The sequence below is a fragment of the Heteronotia binoei genome, chromosome 21, assembly GCF_032191835.1.
Source record: "Heteronotia binoei isolate CCM8104 ecotype False Entrance Well chromosome 21, APGP_CSIRO_Hbin_v1, whole genome shotgun sequence".
Taxonomy (NCBI): Eukaryota; Metazoa; Chordata; class Lepidosauria; order Squamata; family Gekkonidae; genus Heteronotia; species Heteronotia binoei.
In genome coordinates this window covers 190679814-190697441 of record NC_083243.1, presented here as the reverse complement: position 1 = coordinate 190697441, position 17628 = coordinate 190679814, and the positions used below count along the sequence as shown (strand labels likewise).

General features: G+C 47.8%; 1 protein-coding gene across 2 annotated transcripts in view; it reads right to left on the bottom strand.

The window, feature by feature from the left end:
* SEC22A (SEC22 homolog A, vesicle trafficking protein) overlaps nucleotides 1-17628 on the bottom strand; it is a 50180-nt gene that overhangs the window by 15803 nt on the left and 16749 nt on the right. For both annotated transcript variants that reach the window (XM_060262234.1, XM_060262233.1), the window contains 2 exons: nucleotides 15853-16056; nucleotides 10602-10765 (listed from right to left, as the gene is read on the bottom strand). In XM_060262234.1, the coding sequence (XP_060118217.1) occupies nucleotides 10602-10765; nucleotides 15853-16034 (346 nt within the window). In that variant the 5' untranslated portion in view covers nucleotides 16035-16056. The remainder of the gene's footprint in view (nucleotides 1-10601; nucleotides 10766-15852; nucleotides 16057-17628) is intronic.

Genomic DNA, 17628 nt, shown 5'->3' with positions numbered 1-17628 from the left:
CACATGGGGCTAACTGCCACTGACAGTGGGGGAGGGGGGAGCCTTAGCGGCCTCAGCAACCAGGAGCTGTGCAGGGCTCACTGTCAGACTTGCAACTTCAAAGTAAAACAGACCATCATTTGTAACAGATTAATCCATTTATTTGAGAACTAGCTGTCTAGGACAGGGACGAGTTGAGATTGATACAATTCAAAGCAGAACATGCCATTTTAACCTCTAACATCAAAAGCTAAACAATAAAACCATTCTCACACTTTCGGGAGGCAACAGCCGGTTCCCAGGCCTCCTTATCTCTTTCTCAAGGAAGGAACCCTGCTGGTTACCTTGAGGCTCACTATCTTCAAAGCCCTGTTACGTTTGTTAGTGCTATGCAAGTGTCAGAACTCAATGAACTTCAAACGGATCCCATACTCAGTTGCAAAGCTAGGATTTTATTGAAGAGAACTAGGTACTGGAAAAGGCAAGATAACAGTAATGGCGAGAGCCAGCATCAGCTTGATTTTATACACGTAAAGCAAACATCTCACAAAGCCACAATTCACATTGTAGGGCGCAGCTGTCTTCTCACCATCACTATCAGCAGAGAGGATGCCTCCCTACTTCGAAGGCCATGCTGTCCGGCTTCAAAGGGTCCCAGTGTGAGAATGTGCAGAGACAAGACATAATTCATTCTACAGCCCCAAATATTTTGGATACCAGTGGGGCAAGGTTAATTACTATTCAGGCACTCTGGGTTAGACAGAGGTTACAACATGGAGTCAGTTTGGTTCAGTTACAATATAACTCTAAGACACAGTAAAACTACCATACAGCATTGGTCACATTATAGGGGACCAGCAGCAAAGATACAAGTTCTGACATACTGCCCCCCCTAAGCGCCCCCTCCCGCGGGATCGGCCTTGGGCTTGTGTGGGTACAGTAGGTGAAACTTTTTTAGCAGTTGCGGAGCTACTACGTTCTGAGATTCGACCCACTCGTCACAGCTCGGGGGGAAGTGTTTCCACCTGATCAAATAATACAGTTTCCCCCGTTTGACTCTGGAGTCCAGGATCTCCTGGACCTCATGGTGACTCTGACCCCTCACTGTCGTCGGAGGGGGCGGTGGGGCCCTGGGATGGAAGGACGTAGCACCAGGGTCTTTCCGAAGCAAGCTGCAATGAAAAACAGGATGGATCTTACTTAGAGATTTGGGTAGTTCGAGCTCTACCGTTACTTTATTTATTACCCTTTTGATTTTGAAAGGTCCGAGGAACTTCAGTGCCAGTTTGCGACAGGACTGAGGAAGGGGGAGGTTTTTTGTTGACAGGAACACTGTATCCCCCACCTTTAGGTCCCACTCCGGAGAGTGTTTTTTGTCAAATTGTTTTTTGTATGCTTTTTTCGCTTCCTCCAGGTTTTCTTGAATTCCCTTCCAGCCTTCACGAAGTCCCTCCCACCATTGTTGGCAAGATGTCGGTTGGGATGGGCTAGCTGGGAGGGCGAGCGTGGGGAACGGCTTGCCCTCGTAACCATTGATGATTTGGAAGGGGGAGGTTTTGGTTGAGCTATGGAGGCTATTGTTGTAGCCGTATTCTGCAAAGGGGAGGAGGTCTACCCAGTTGGACTGTTGGAAATTAATGAAGCAGCGGAGGTATTGCTCTAGAAGGCCATTAACCCTCTCCGTCTGTCCGTCCGACTGGGGGTGGTAGGCAGAACTCAGTCCTTGCTCAATACCGGCCAGTTTGCAGAACTCCCGCCAGAAGTTGGCAACGAACTGTGTTCCGCGGTCACTAATGACCTTGTCTGGGAATGAGTGTAGGCGTACGATGTGAGTGAAAAAGAGCTGGGCAAGTTTCTTGGCGGTGGGTAATTGTTTGCAAGGAATGAAGTGAGCCTGCTTTGAAAAGGTATCCACTACTACCAAGATGACTGTCTTGCCCTGTGAAGGCGGGAGCTCTACAATAAAGTCCATGGAGACTACCGACCAAGGTCGGGTTGCTGTAGGGAGGGGGACTAGGTGGCCCGGAGGCTTGCCCCCCCTCCGTTTTGCCATGAGGCACGTGGGACATGATAGTACAAATTCCGAAACATCTTTTTTCATTTTTGGCCACCAAAACTGGCGGGTGAGCAGGTTGAGCGTTTTAACATAGCCAAAGTGGCCGGCCAAGCGGCTTGAGTGGCAGCGGTCCAAAACCTCTTTTCTGAGGGGATCGGGCACATAGATTTTTTCATTATGTAAATAGAGCCCGTTCTCGGCTTTGACCAAGTTGGGGGGGCGGTCAGCTTCTTGTTTGTACTCCGAGAGGAATCGAGCAAGCAATTCTAAGTCCGGAGGGTCTGTCTGTTTGCCAGAGCGGGTGGTGACTCCCCCCGCGATGGCTGAGGGGGAAATTAGTGAGTCTACCACCTCCTCTCTAATACTGTCGTGTTGTGGCAGGCGGGAAAGGGCGTCCGCCAAAAAGTTCTTTGAGCCTGGGATGTGTTTCAGCACAAAATCAAACTTAGCGAAGAAGCCTGCCCATCGGATTTGTTTTGCAGTCATTTTGCGACGCCCAGTGAGGGCTTCCAGGTTTTTGTGATCGGTCCAAATTTCGAAGGGGACTCTTGCTCCTTCAAGCCAGGAGCGCCAGGTCTTTAGGGCAAACATGACTGCAAACGCTTCCTTGTCCCAGACTGACCAATTCCTCTGTTCATTTGAAAATTTCCTGGAAATATAGGCACATGGTCGGAGCGCCCCATCTTCCCCCCTCTGCATTAATATGGCTCCTACAGCGGCGTCGGAGGCGTCGCATTGGACCACGAAGGGTTTCAGTTCGTCAGGGTGTGCCAGCACGGGTTCGGAGGTGAAGAGGCGTTTTAGCTCAGTGAAAGCTTTTTGGCACTCCGGCGTCCACGTTAGGCGTGCGCCGGGTTTTTTAGCCTCGTCACCTTTTCCCTTGGTTTTGAGGAGTTCTGTGAGGGGGAGCATAACCGTGGCGAACCCCTTTATGAAGTCGCGGTAAAAGTTAGCGAACCCGATAAAACTTTGTAATTGCTTGCGGGTTCGAGGGGGTTCCCAGTCTAACACCGCTTGGACCTTTGCGGGGTCCATGGACAATCCCTCCCCCGACACCCGGAAGCCCAAATAATCAAGTTCAGTCTTGTGGAATTCACATTTCGACAGTTTGGCATACAGTTTGTGTTTACAAAGGGTGCTTAACACTTTTCTGACCAAAGGCACATGAGACTTTAGATCTTGTGAATAGATAATGATGTCATCAAGGTACACCACCACCCCCTTGAACAGGAAGTCCCGCAGCACTTCATTGATAAAGTTCATAAAAACGCCCGGGGCTCCCTGTAGCCCAAACGGCATGACAAGGTATTCAAATTGTCCCAGTGGGGTGTTGAAGGCGGTTTTCCATTCGTCCCCCTCTTTGATGCGAACGCGAAAGTACGCGTCCCGGAGGTCGAGTTTGGTAAATATTTTCCCCTTTGCCACAGTGTTTAACAAGTCCTTTATCAACGGGATCGGGTAGGCGTTGGACATGGAAATCCCGTTTATCGCACGAAAATCTGTGCAAAGTCTAAGCGACCCGTCCTTTTTCTTTCGGAATAGAACGGGGGCGGCATGGGGGGCTGTGGCCGGTCGAATAAAACCACGCTTTAGATTTTTGTCCAAAAACTTTCGGAGTTCCGCCTTCTCCGCCCAACCCATGGAATACAGTTTCGCTTTGGGAAGCTGCTGCCCGGGGATTAACTCAATGGCGCAGTCTGTAGGGCGGTGGGGGGGTAGCTCATCCGCTTCCTTCTCGCTAAATGCCAGTTTTAAGTCTCGGTACTCCTTGGGGATGGAGGCGACTTCCTCAAGTGTGAGGCACGCCCGCATGTTTTGGGGGGGAGCGTGCGGCCCCCATTCGGGGCGCCAGTGGTGATGCTCGCACCTCCAATCTGGGAACCGGACGATCTGTTCCTCCCACCTTATGTCGGGTTGGTGGCGGGCGAGCCAGGCTGAGCCAACTACCACGTCGAAAGAGCAGGAGGGGGCAATTACGAAAGTCTCAATTCCCCAATGCTCCTCGGTCCCTACCGGGACCGCCTGAGTTTCTAAAACACATGGTTCCCCCCTCATGGGCCCCCCGTCCATTTGCTGGAACTGCATCGGTTGTGGCAGGGGCGAAGTGGCTAATCCCAGCGCCTCAACTAGGCGGGGGGTGATCAAGTCCCTGTTACACCCTGAGTCGATTAGTGCTCGGGCGTGCATGAATCTCTTTAGGTTCGGGTTTAGGAGGGTAACGGCCATAAAAAGTAAACCCCCAGTTGCTCTCACCGTGAGGAGTGCCGGCTGTTGCTGGACCTGCTTTGCGGCACCCATTAAAGCAGGTCGCTGTCGTTTCCCGCCGACTCGGTGTCGTCCGACTCCTCGGTCGATTCCTCGACTGCCGCCAGGCTGGTGGTAAAATCCTCGTCAGTCGCCAAGGAAGTGGCGACGGAGCCCCGACTGGGCTCCTTCGATCGGCTGCTCTTCTTCTTTTTCGGGCCCGGGGTGGTTGGCCGCGCCGTGGGTGGTGTGGATCCCGCTTTCCCCGGGCAGTTAGCAGCAAGATGATTTGGGTCCCCGCATTGGAAGCATTTGCGGGCGGGAGACGGGGTGGAGGTCGTCGGGGCCTTCTTCCCTTCCGATTTAGTTGGGGTGTGTTTGGCTCCCTTCCTCGCTAGTTGCTGTCTCCTCATCCCCACGTGTTGGAGGTTGGTTTCCACCTCCCCGGCCAGTTGGATCCAGCCGACCAGCGTATCGGGCCTCCCCTGGCTGTAACAGCGGTCGAGGATGCTGGGATTCAGCCCGTTGATGAACGCGGTGTATTTCATGACCTCGTTCCATCCCCTTGCTGCCGCGCAGTACCCCAGGAATTCGGTGGCGTACTCGCGGGTGGAGCGGTTGCCCTGTTCGATGCGTTGGAGGGCAGCGACCGCCTTCTCTTCCCGTAAAGGATCTCCATACTGGCGGAGCATCGCGTGCAGGAACCCTGCCACGGTAGCTAACTCGGGCTTTCTTCCCATGAAAAGCCCCACGTACCACTTGCGGGCCGCCCCTCTCAGTCGAGACGCGATGTGGTACACTCGGCTGGCCTCGGTAGGGTAGTCGGCACCCCAGTGGGTGAAGAACGTGTCGCACTGAATAGTAAAGTACTCCACGTCCTCCGGGTTCCCATCGAACGTAATCTTCAACTCCCTTCCCCGGCCCTCGGCCCCACCAGGCGCTTGCGGCACCCCAGGCGGCGGTGCGGGGCCCGGTAGGGCCGGCGGGATCGGGACGGGCGGTGCAGGCGGCGCCGGGGCGGCCGGGGCCCCTGGTGCAGGTGGCGCCGGTGGTGCCGGGGCGGCTGGAGCCGGCGGAGCCGGAGGTGCCGGGGCTGCTGGGCCCACTGGGGCCGGCGGCGCCGGGGCAGCCGGGGCTTGCGGGGCGGGGGCCGGCGGGGCGACGGGCGGTTGCCCCAGTGGCAGCACTCCATACGGTATCCCCAGGACCGCGGTTTGCAAAGTGCGGAGCTGGTCGTGGATAGCGCCCAGGTTCTGCTGCATCTCCTCGGCCATCGTCACGCGGGAGCGGTGCACATCGCCGTGGATCTCCCGCACCCAGTCGAATAATTCGTTGCGGAGGGTCCGGATCGGGTCCTCCCCCCCTCGGGGCTCCGTACCCTCCGCCTGGCCCTCGCCGTCGTCTCCTGCCCCTCCTTCGCCCAACATGCTTCGGTACCGCTGCTCCGCGGCGTCGATTGCTGCCGTGGACTTCCGTGGGCTCCAGGTTCGCGGGGCCGGGAAAGCGGCGTCGACCGAGAAGGGCGCTGGAACCTTAATTTTGCGTCGGACCCCCGTCACGTTTGGGTCGAGTGGCGGGTCCTCCGATGGGGTGGTGGGCTCTCCGTCGTCTGGTACTTTTGCCGCCATCGGGCCAAGCCTCCAGTACAGATAAGCCACGAACAATGGGATTACTGTTATAATGTCAGAACTCAATGAACTTCAAACGGATCCCATACTCAGTTGCAAAGCTAGGATTTTATTGAAGAGAACTAGGTACTGGAAAAGGCAAGATAACAGTAATGGCGAGAGCCAGCATCAGCTTGATTTTATACACGTAAAGCAAACATCTCACAAAGCCACAATTCACATTGTAGGGCGCGGCTGTCTTCTCACCATCACTATCAGCAGAGAGGATGCCTCCCTACTTCGAAGGCCATGCTGTCCGGCTTCAAAGGGTCCCAGTGTGAGAATGTGCAGAGACAAGACATAATTCATTCTACAGCCCCAAATATTTTGGATACCAGTGGGGCAAGGTTAATTACTATTCAGGCACTCTGGGTTAGACAGAGGTTACAACATGGAGTCAGTTTGGTTCAGTTACAATATAACTCTAAGACACAGTAAAACTACCATACAGCATTGGTCACATTATAGGGGACCAGCAGCAAAGATACAAGTTCTGACAGCAAGGAATTCCCATGGGAGTTAGTAACAGTTACAACAGTGTTTGAAATGCAAGCTTTTATTCACAGGGTTAGTAGAGATATTCAAAATGGAGTTAGTTAGGGCAAGGGGACATGAACAGTTTAAGGCACATTGAACAGGTAAGTTCCATTGTCTGACACTCACCACCATTGACTGGGAGAGTGCAGCCACGGCGAGCCCAGGGGCTGAGAGTTTGCCAAAAGAAACCTCAGTGAGCTCAGCAGCTGGGACCTATGCAAGGCTTGCTGGTGTCGGGAGGGGAGAAGCCAGGCCCGGCAGCAGTGATCGAGGAAATAAAGCTAAGAGTTGTAATGGATTCCTACGCGATTATCATGGGCCTCTACTTGTTAGATATACTGATGAGTATTGATTCCTTCTGCAAATAAAACACTGCATTTCAAAATAAGATGGTTGGAACCAACGTTTCTGTCGCACGAATGCGACAAGAATTCTATCAGCCCAGGGAGACCTGCAATAGTAGGACACACTTCCGGATGGCGGAACACTCCCTGTGCAGCAAGATGACTCCAAATGTATTTTGCCTTCTCCTTGTGCCATCTTCTGCACACGGTGTCAAAAATCTTTATCCACACTGTATAGCCCAATCTCATCAGATCTTGGAAGCTAAAAAGGGTCAGCCCTGGCTAGTATATGGATGAGTAACTCCCAAGAAACGCCAGGGTCATGAAACAGAGGCTGGCAATGGTAAGCCCCACCAGGGTCGCCGTAAGTCAGCTTGACTTGATGGCAAAAAAAAAGAATGTATAAAAAAAACCCCTTCAGTCCACTGGAGAATGGACATATGAAGCTGCCTTATACTGAATCAGACCCTCGGTCCATCAAAGTCAGTCTTGTCTACTCAGACTGGCAGTGGCTCTCCAGGGTCTCAAGCTGAGGTTTTTCACACCTATTTGCCTGGACCCTTTTTTGGAGATGCCGGGGATTGAACCTGGGACCTTCTGTTTCCCAAGCAGATGCTCTACCACTGAGCCACCATCCCTCCGCTGCTCTCCAGGGTCTCAAGCTGAGGTTTTTCACACCTATTTGCCTGGACCCTTTTTTGGAGATGCTGGGGATTGAACCTGGGACCTTCTGCTTCCCAAGCAGATGCTCTACCCACTGAGCCACCGTCCCTCCCCCAGCCACCGTCCCTCCCAAAGTTAAGCCAAAGTTATCTTTGGTTTCCTGTTCTACAAAACAAAAAAGGCTGCTTGCAATATCCTTTGGAGTGCCCTGGGTCAAGATAACCAAAATATGCCCCACCCAAGACAGCCACAGTGAGCAGCAGGGATGTCTCCAAACCCATTGGAAACAGATCTTAAAGCCAGAAGCGTGGTACTGTTTTCATCCTATTTATACTAATATTAAATTCCCGCTCTGTCACAAGTTTGCTGTACTTCTCCTCCATTGCAGTATGATATATTTAAAGTTGGCCCCCATACACACTACTAGCTTAGCCATGAGAGAACTAGCAAGAAATGTACTTTTTGCAGACGTGCTCTGAAAGGACAAAACTTACACACTGGTATGGAAAAGGAAGTTTTAGATTTAAAAGTCAGACCTTGTTTTCTACTTTAAAAACGGCATGGAAGAAGATCATGGCGGGAGCACCAATCAGTGTTTTTCTCGACCCGCCTTCCTTATTCACTCCCCAATAGCAAAAATCAATCTTAAAAAAAGATAATTTCCTTTCATATGCAAACTCACTAAATGAGCGCTAATAGTTTCCATGGCAAGAAGTAACAAACTCAAACTCAAAAGCCTTTATTAGCATAGATCCAATTATAAACAAACAAACAGCTACAGAAATAACAAAAACAGTCATATGCAGCTATACATTGCACAATGGATCCTTGATTACTAGACTCAAGAATAAAGCAACCCTTTCAGCTATTTCAGATGACAAATCATTCAGAAGATGGCAAACCTTTACAACGTCTGAGCAGCCTGTCATATTGAACAGAATTGGATCTAGAAACCTAAGGCGTATAGTCTCATATAGGGGACAATAAATAACAAACTTGAAGAGAAAAAAAACAACTGCAAAGCAAAGAAAAAAATTACTTTTGCTCCACAAACATTTCTACATACTGAAATCAAGAGGCACTAGTGAACAGTCCACTACAAAACCTGGATGGGGGGGCCAGCTTTGTAGTGGTTCTACCTTGCTCCTTGATCTCTCAGGCACACCTGAGAGGTTAATAGGGAACCAGGTACAGCGAACTTTGTTCATGCCCAGGGAGAAATGTTAATCTCTGTAAATATGATAACCTGGTCTCTGCTCTCGAGCACATCTCATGTCTTGACTGAAACAGTTTCGCATTCCTCAGCTATTTCACTTCAGACAATGTCTCGTGACTATTTTGTGTAACTCAATAAAAGGCTGGACCAGAGTCCAGCAAGGGGGCTCCTGCTACTACCTGAAGGCTGACTGATTGAGTCGTTCTTTGCTCCATGTGGCGCCCGAGCAGGGACCACACCCTACTCACTCCATCTGGAACAGACTTCGGTGCACCGCTTTCATTCCTTCGGGAATCCCTTTTTCAGGTTTTGCTTTCTCAGAAGCAAAACATAACTTTACCCAACTGGGGCATTCCCACATATAAGCTTCCAGCAGATGCCTTAACTCTATATACCCCATATGTAGCTAACCATGAAAATCTTACTTGTGCACAGATGGTAAATTGCTCCCACCATAAGCCTTTGCACGGTTGCCTGAAAACAGTTCCCCCCTTGTGGAAATGTAATGCAACAATTAATGTAACCAGTAATTACGGCCATATTCCCTAACCCCCTGGGTGGTTTTTCTCTTGCAGCTGTTGGACTTTTAGTTATATTCCTGCTAATATATTTCTTTCTGTATGTTGTTTAAGTCGCCTTGCTGTGGTGTTGCCTCAAAAATCCTGGCTTATGGAACCTTCTGCCTCATGCATTCGCAGGGAAACTGTCCCCTTAGACTCTACCTGTGATTCTTCTGATATGGCATTATTATCTCAGGCTGAATATGTGGCCCTCACTGCCTCACTTGTAGGTGTCCCCGGCCTTGCCACCCGCAATTCTCGTAACATAAATGCACTTGTTTGTGTAGTTGCTAAAGCATTGAACCATACCTCCACTGCTTTGACGGCTCTCAATGTAGAACAGCGACAGCTTCATCATGCTATTTTAGACAATCGAGCTGCAATCGATTATTTGTTATTACATCATCAAGGCTGTGAAGTTGTACAGCAGATGTGCTGCTTTAATTTGTCTGACAATAGTCATGTTATCGAAAATGAAATACAAGCCCTCAAACAACTGACACAGCAAATCAAGCAAGACGTCCTTCCTTCCTGGTGGAGCAGCTTATGGTCCTGGCTTCCCTCAGGAGCCTGGCTCCGAACTCTTTGCATGTATGGAATATTAGTTCTTGTCCTATTGACTTTATGTTGCTGTTTAATCCAATGTGTACCCTTCTTATTGCAACAATGTCTTGCTATTTTCCGTACTGCTCCCACAAATCCTATTTCACGACAACAATTGCCATATGTATATAAAGCTCTTGCGCAGATGGACCATCAGCTTAAAAAACAATAAAGGGTGGAATGTAGTGGCTCTACTTTGCTCCTTGATCTCTCAGGTGGTTAATAGGGAACCAGGTACAGCGAACTTTGTTCATGCCCAGGGAGAAATGTTAATCTCTATAAATATGATAACCTGGTCCCTGCTCTCGAGCACGTCTCATGTCTTGACTGAAACAGTTTCGCATTCCTCAGCTATTTCACTTCAGACAATGTCTCGTGACTACTTTGTGTAACTCAATAAAAGGCTGGACCAGAGTCCAGCAAGGGGACTCCTGCTACTACCTGAAGGCTGACTGCTTGAGTCATTCTTCGCTACACAGCTTCTTCATTCTAATATCAAACTGCCTTCCCAGGGAAAATCACCTAAGCCCATACCTCCAAAATGTAGAAGCAAACGAAAACTTCTTTTGCCAGACCTTTGTCACATGTTTTTCTTTGTTTCAGAGGTCTAGAGAAGCTGGCTATATTTTACTTTACCTGCGCTGAATCATACTGAACATGCCCATCTGCAAAAGCACATCAAAAAATTTAAACACAATAAGTTATTGGGGAGGGGGGGTTTCAATATCTTACCAAACTCGATGAAACAGTAGGGTCTAACAGCTGTGTTTGTTTTCATCACGTTGTATGTGGTGATGAACTCCTTCTGAAGCTCATCCAGGAAGCAGAAGGAGAGGACACCGGGGTAGTTTTCAGTGCACAACATCATGTAACTCACTCCCAAGGAACTAATAAAACTGCAATAATAATAATAATAATAAATGTTAACATTTCATAATTAAATCCATGCACCCACAGCTTCACAAGAGTGGCTCTGTATGCCATATTAAAGAGTAAAACTGCTAAGGATGTAAGGAAAATATTAATATTCATCAGAAAATTATAACATTGCTACAAGTAGATTTCCACCCCCCCTGTGAAAACAATGTCTCTCTGTTGAACACCCCTGTGTCAATTATGGCAAGAAAATGGGAAGGGATCTTCCCTCTCTCCAGTAGGAGGGAGGAAAGGGACAGAGGATGGCCATCTCCTACCCCTGGGGATGTTTTATTTATTGGCCATGCATATATGACATATGCTTTATTTCACAAGAGCTACTGACCAGCTCTTCAAAACTATCTTTCTGAGCGGGAGAATGAAATTCTTCCCTAGCGAAGATTCTTCTTCATCAGTATCCAGAGATAGTATTAAGGAAAGTCATCAAAGGCTGGAAAATTTCCCCATTTCTAATTTAAACTCTGGCATGTGCTTATACTCGTCATTTATTAAACACTCCATTAAAACACTACTTTAGTACATAATGTTTCTATGCAATTTAAACTGTAGTTCTCAGACAATTTTAGGTACATGCTATACATCTTTAAAAATAATTAAGCCAACACACCACCATTATTTTTAAAGAGACCCTTAAAGGTTCTTTTTTCATTTTTAGATTGTCAAAGATTTATCAGCATTACCAAATAAGGTTTATTTTAAAAAGGTCAAAACAGAAATGTAGATAATTACAGCAATAATCCAAGCTTACTTTGTGAATATTGATTTTTTTCCCCCTTTGTAACTGTATGCCCAGAAATAACTCCAGTTTATTTCCCTAGATTTCCTAGACAATGGGCAAGTTTGTTTTTGTTTGTTTTTATGCTAGCACTACGTCGCCGTAGTCCAGGGGGTGACCTTACAATGGTTTTCCTCCTTTCTCCAGAGACGGGGACAAAGGATGGTGCTTGGCGAGCAGGCTTCGCTGCAGCATCCACTTATATGTGCAGTGCCGCAGGGAGCCATTCTCTCACCGGTATTATTTAACATCTATATGCGCCCCCATGCCCAGATATGCCGGAGGTTTTGGGCTGGGTTGCCACCAGTATGCTGATGACACCCAGCTCTATCTGTTGATGAGTGGCCGGCCAGTCGTCACACCTGACCAGCTGTCCAAGGCATTGGGAGCCATGACTGGGTGGTTACAACAGAGCCGGCTGAAGCTGAATCCAGCTAAGACGGGGGCGGGGGGGGGAGCTTGGGAGTGATCTTGGGTGCCTCCCTTTCCATCGTGATCCATCCAGATCACGATGGTTGCCAGGTCTGCCTTTTGTTATCTTCGGCAGATCAGGCAGCTAGCACCATATCTATTCCCCCAGGACCTGGCCACAGCGATCCATGCAATAGTCACTTCCAGACTAGACTACTATAACTTGCTCTATGCTGGCTTGCCCTTGAGACTGATCCAGAAACTGCAGCTGGTGCAAAATGCGGCAGCTCGCCTGACTGCAGCACCTTAACAGGTGAGCATTCAGACAGCACTCCACAGTCTGCACTGGCTGCCTATTGAGTACTAGGTCTGTTTCAAGGTTTTAGTCTTAACATTTAAAGCCTTATGCGGCCTGGGACCAACATACCTGCGGGACCGTCTCCTCCCATATATGCTCGGGAAGTCATTATGTTCGGCCTCCCAACATCTTTTGGCCATCCCCGCCTCGCCTCAACTAGGGCCAGGGCTTTTTCAGTCTTGGCTCCAACCTGGTGGAATCAGCTCCCTATTGAAATCCGGGCCCTACCTGGCTTATGAGCCTTCCGTAGGGCCTGTAAAACGGAGCTGTTCCACCAGGCTTTTAGTTGAGGCTGCGGGCGTCTGTTTCTTGATCCAGTTGGCCTCCCCTGTTGGTATTATCTTCTGTGGTATAAAATCGAATAATATCTGCCATTTTTAGGAGATAACGTCTTGTCATGATGTAAGACGGCCAGGCTGGGCAATATTGTGATGATTGGAAATTTTCTGAGTGCTGCTGAGTTGGCTTAAAATGCTGCTGAGTTGCATTAAAATGTTTTTATTGCATGTTATTGTTTTTATACGTTGTGCTCCGCCCTGAGCCCTACGGGGAATGGGCGGAATAGAAATACGCTAAAATAAATAAATAAATAAATAGAACCATTTTTTAAAATAATTTTTTTGGGTACAAGAGCAATGGCAGGAGGTAAGAGACATCTGAACTTTAAAAAAACACGCAGCAATATACCATGCGATGTAGCCTTATGGCTATTAACATTGTCATAAATAAGGTTAGGTCATATGAATGTGCGCTATCAAGACTATAGTGCAAAAATAATGTTTTTCATAGCTTGTTGGACAAAGACCCATAACATATCTTTGGGACCGTCTCTCCTAGTATCCCCCCAGGAGAGTACTGTGCTCAGTAGATCAAAATCTGCTGGTGGTCCCCGGACTAAGGGATATCCAGCTGTCCTCTGACCTGGCTCCAACCTGGTGGAACTCTCTGCCGAATAGCATCCACGCCTTAAGGGACCTGATACAGTTTCATCAAGGCCTATATGGCAGAGATGTTCCACCAGGTATTTGATTGAGGGCAGCAATGGTTCCATCCCTCTAACACTCCCAAAACTGCCGCTATGTGAGGCCAGTGACACCATCATGAAAAATTTTAACACATCTTTTGATTACTGCTTTTTAATTGGATTTAATTTGTTTTAATGACGTTTACATGATATTATGTTGTACATTTCCCTGAGTCTTTTCTTTCTGGGGGAAGGCTGCCTAAATTTGAATTTAATTAATAAAAATAAATCATACCGCCAGCATTATGTACAACCAAATACTTTAACTACAAAAGCTTCAGTGCACACAGAAAACAGTACAGGCCCTATTGTGTAACTTTTTCACCACACACAGTACAGTTCTAAGCACAGTTACACCCTTCTAAGACCATCAACTTCAATGGGTTTAGAAGGGTGTCATTCTGCTTAGGACTGATAAATTATGAGATTAAAAAGTCATAATGCAATTTCGATAAAGATATTCAACAACTTGCCACAGGATGATCTGAGGTCTTAAAAGCTTTTCGTTTCACAAGAAACGTTTAAAATCATCAGGAAAAGACATGGAAAAGTGAGAGGCAGCAAACCGCATCATGCCCAGTAGATGCCAAAAGCTTCAAAAGCTGAACCTAGGCAACTGCTGGGATGCAAAAGATCATACACTAGGTAATAGCACACCTCTTCCCCATCCTGCTTTAAAAGCACAGTTTTCTCCATATTAGAGTGGCCCCGTGGCGCAGAGTGGTAAAGCAGCAGTACTGCAGTACTGTGATCTGAACTCTCTGCTCACAACCTGAGTTCGATTCTGGCGGAAGCTGGATTCAGGTAGCCGGCCCAAGGTTGACTCAGCCTTCCATCCTTCCGAGGTCGGTAAAATGAGTACCCAGCTTGCTGGGGGGGGGAAGTGTAAAAGACTGGGGAAGGCAATGGCAAACCACCCCGTAGAAAGTCTGCCATGAAAACGCTGTGAAAGCAACGTCACCACAGCGTCGGAAACGACTGGTGCTTGCACAGGGGGCCTTTCCTTTCCTTCCTCCATATTAATGGCTGTGACGTCATGGCATTCCATAAATATTTCAAACAGGAAGCATCTCCATTCCCAGAATACTAGGCTGCAAACACTACATTGTGCTTCACGATGGACAGCTTTATCAGCCCTGGCAAGTAATTACTAATGAACTGATTTCCCTTCCAAAGGTTCCACTCTTATTCCAGAAATACTGAAGCAAGTCGAAACAATTGAAATGTTTTCATACTGTGCATGTATGTATGTATCATTTGAATTTATCTTCAAAAATTAGGTTAAAACATCAATGAATTAAAACCACATCAAAACGACACAATTAAAATGTATGTCGACGTAGTTTTCATCTGGCACCACTGGTTCAAATTGAAGCAAATTTGGGCCTTAACGATGGTAGCTTCAGCTGCAGCGGGGGAGGCCACTGCCTCAGCCAAAGGCCTGACAGAACAGCTCTGCTTTACAAGCCCTGCAGAACAGCAGTAAGTCCCACTGGGCACTGATCTCTACTGGGAGGATGTTTCACCAGGCCAGGACAGAAAAAGCCCTGCCCCTGCTCAAGGCTAACCAGGCGTCTTTTGGGCTGGGAACAGCAATTCTTGATTAGCAGAATATAAGGCCCTACGGGGCATATACGGGGAGAAGCGGTCCCTTAGATATGTTTGGCTTCGAAGGTCAGTGCAGGGCTTTGAAGGTCAGTCCCAACACCTTGAAGCGGATCCAGTACTCTCTCAGCAGCCAGTGCAGTTGGCACAGCACGGGCCGAATGTGTGCCCGCATAGGCGACGCAGTCAGCAGGTGCGCCTCCACATTTTGCACCAGTTGGGAGTTGCCAGATCAGCCGCAAGGGCAAGCCCGTGTACAGTGAGTTACAGCAGTCAAGCCTGGAAGTTACCATTCCATGGGTCACAGTAGCCAAGTCTCGGGCGGAGAGATAGGACACCAGCTGCCAGATGTGCTGAAGATGGTAAAAGGCAGAGCAAGCAGCTGCAGTGACCTGGGTCTCCACAGAGAGCAAGGCATCCAGGACCACCTCCAGGTGTCTCACCTTCTGGCACAGTTGATGATTTTTGAAACCAGATCAATACTTCATTTTTCCGCAGGGCTTGCAAAACCACCCTCTTTCTGCAAGCTTATAAGGACCCCTGAAAGCGACATCTAGCCATCGGAATATACCTATTGAATATAGCACCTTAATTTATTGTAGTTTTAAATCTTATGTAACTGTTTTAAAATGTATTTATTAACTGTATTTTATAACTGTTTTATATAATATCATGGTATATACCATGTCCTGTTAGCCGCCCTGAGCCTGCTTCGGCGGGAAGGGCGGGATATAAATAAAATTTATTGTTATTATTATTATTATTTGCTTTTGGAAAACGAATTTAATGTTTCTTTACTTTGCATAACGGGTTTCATAAGAAACTGTGCAGGACAAGTTTACAGAGAGAAGGCTAACCCCGTAGGGAGACATACTTTATGTTATACTTTCCTGCTTTCAGTGTGCATCTGTCTGGGAGCTGAGCAAGCGTCTTTGCAAGAGTTTTGAAGTACTTTCTACATTCCTGCACACCAGCGCTTTGCTCATAGTCAGTCGAGGCAGACAGAGGGAGGCCATCTCTCACACGGACCACAGAGGCAGACAAGATCAGGGACATTGCCGGGAGACCCAAGGAAAATCTAGAACATAAATATAGGTATACAGTAAAGATGCTTGCACTTTCAATATCTGGAGCTACTTATTTATTTCTTCCATTTTTCTCCAAGAACCTCAGGACAACCGTGTTACAGCTTTGACTGACCTAAACATCATAAACTACGTTCCTTGGCAGAATGGCGATTTGAACCTGACTCTCCCTAGTCTTAAGAAGAAGAAGAAGATATTGGATTTATATCCTGCCCTCCACTCCGAAGAGTCTCAGAGCGGCTCACAATCTCCTTTACCTTCCTCCCCCACAACAGACACCCTGTGAGGTGGGTGGGGCTGGAGAGGGCTCTCACAGCAGCTGCCCTTTCAAGGACAACCTCTGCCAGAGCTCTGCTGACCCAAGGCCATTCCAGCAGGTGCAAGTGGAGGAGTGGGGAATCAAACCTGGTTCTCCCAGGTAAGAGTCCGCACACTTAACCACTACACCAAACTGGCTCTTGGTGTGGCATCCAACCACCACACGTAATGCCACACTCTTTGAGAGGACTGGTTTAGCCTTTCAAATAACTTCACCAGAGTCTCTGTTCCACAAAAATTACTACTATCCCATATGCCCATATGTACTCATACACATCCTCTGTCAGCTTAAATCACTAAATCAGATTAAATCATTAAAAGCATGCATGCACAATTATGCCTGCACTATCTTAGAGCAAGGCAGAGAGTGGAATCTTACAGTTTACATTTTAAAGCAATTTAACACAATTCTCAGTATACAGATGTAATCAATACTCTCTCTAAACTCCGGAGTTTTGTGAGCAAAAATTGTTGGGAGCTTCTGCATACATTAGTTTGCTCTGGGGTCATTTTTCTGAGCTAAGACAAAAATGTGTGAGCCGGAGGCTAAAAACGGTGAGCTAGCTCACACTAATTCAGTTTAGAGGGAACACTGGATGTAATGAGCAGTATACAAAAACCTAAGCTAAGTGCACTAAGATAAGCAGGTCGTGAAAACCAGTCAATTGGCTACTTATCGTGAACTGTCCTTCTCCTCTGAAGAAAGGAGAACATCTTCCTGGGTTATTCCTATCGTCCTTCCAGGGAGGCAGGAACAACTTTTTTCCTGTTTCTGTTGGCACTTTGGGAATCACCCAACCTCAGTTCCAGGGCTTCGAAAGCAGGAAAACCTAAAGCAGTCCTATCTCACTATGTATATAAACATAACTTCAGATACTGTTAACTAAAACAAATGTCAGAGTACAGAAGAACACTATAGAAATAGAGAAGGGACTGTAGAAGATTCAGCGCAGAGATAAGGTGATGATGTTGGAAGGGGCAATAGAAGGAGGAAGAGGAAGAGTTTAGATTTATACCCTGCCCTTCACTACCTGTGAGGTAGGTGGAGCTGAGAGAGCTCTAATGGAAATTGCTCTTGAGAGGAACAGCTCTGTGAGAACTTGTGACTGACTCAAGGTCATCAGCAGGTGCATCTGGAGAAGGGGGAATCAAACCTGGTCTTCCCAGATAAGAGCCTGCACACTTAACCGCTACACCAAACTGGCTCTTCATGGTAAGTGACCAATAGGCCATTCTCCTCTGAATCA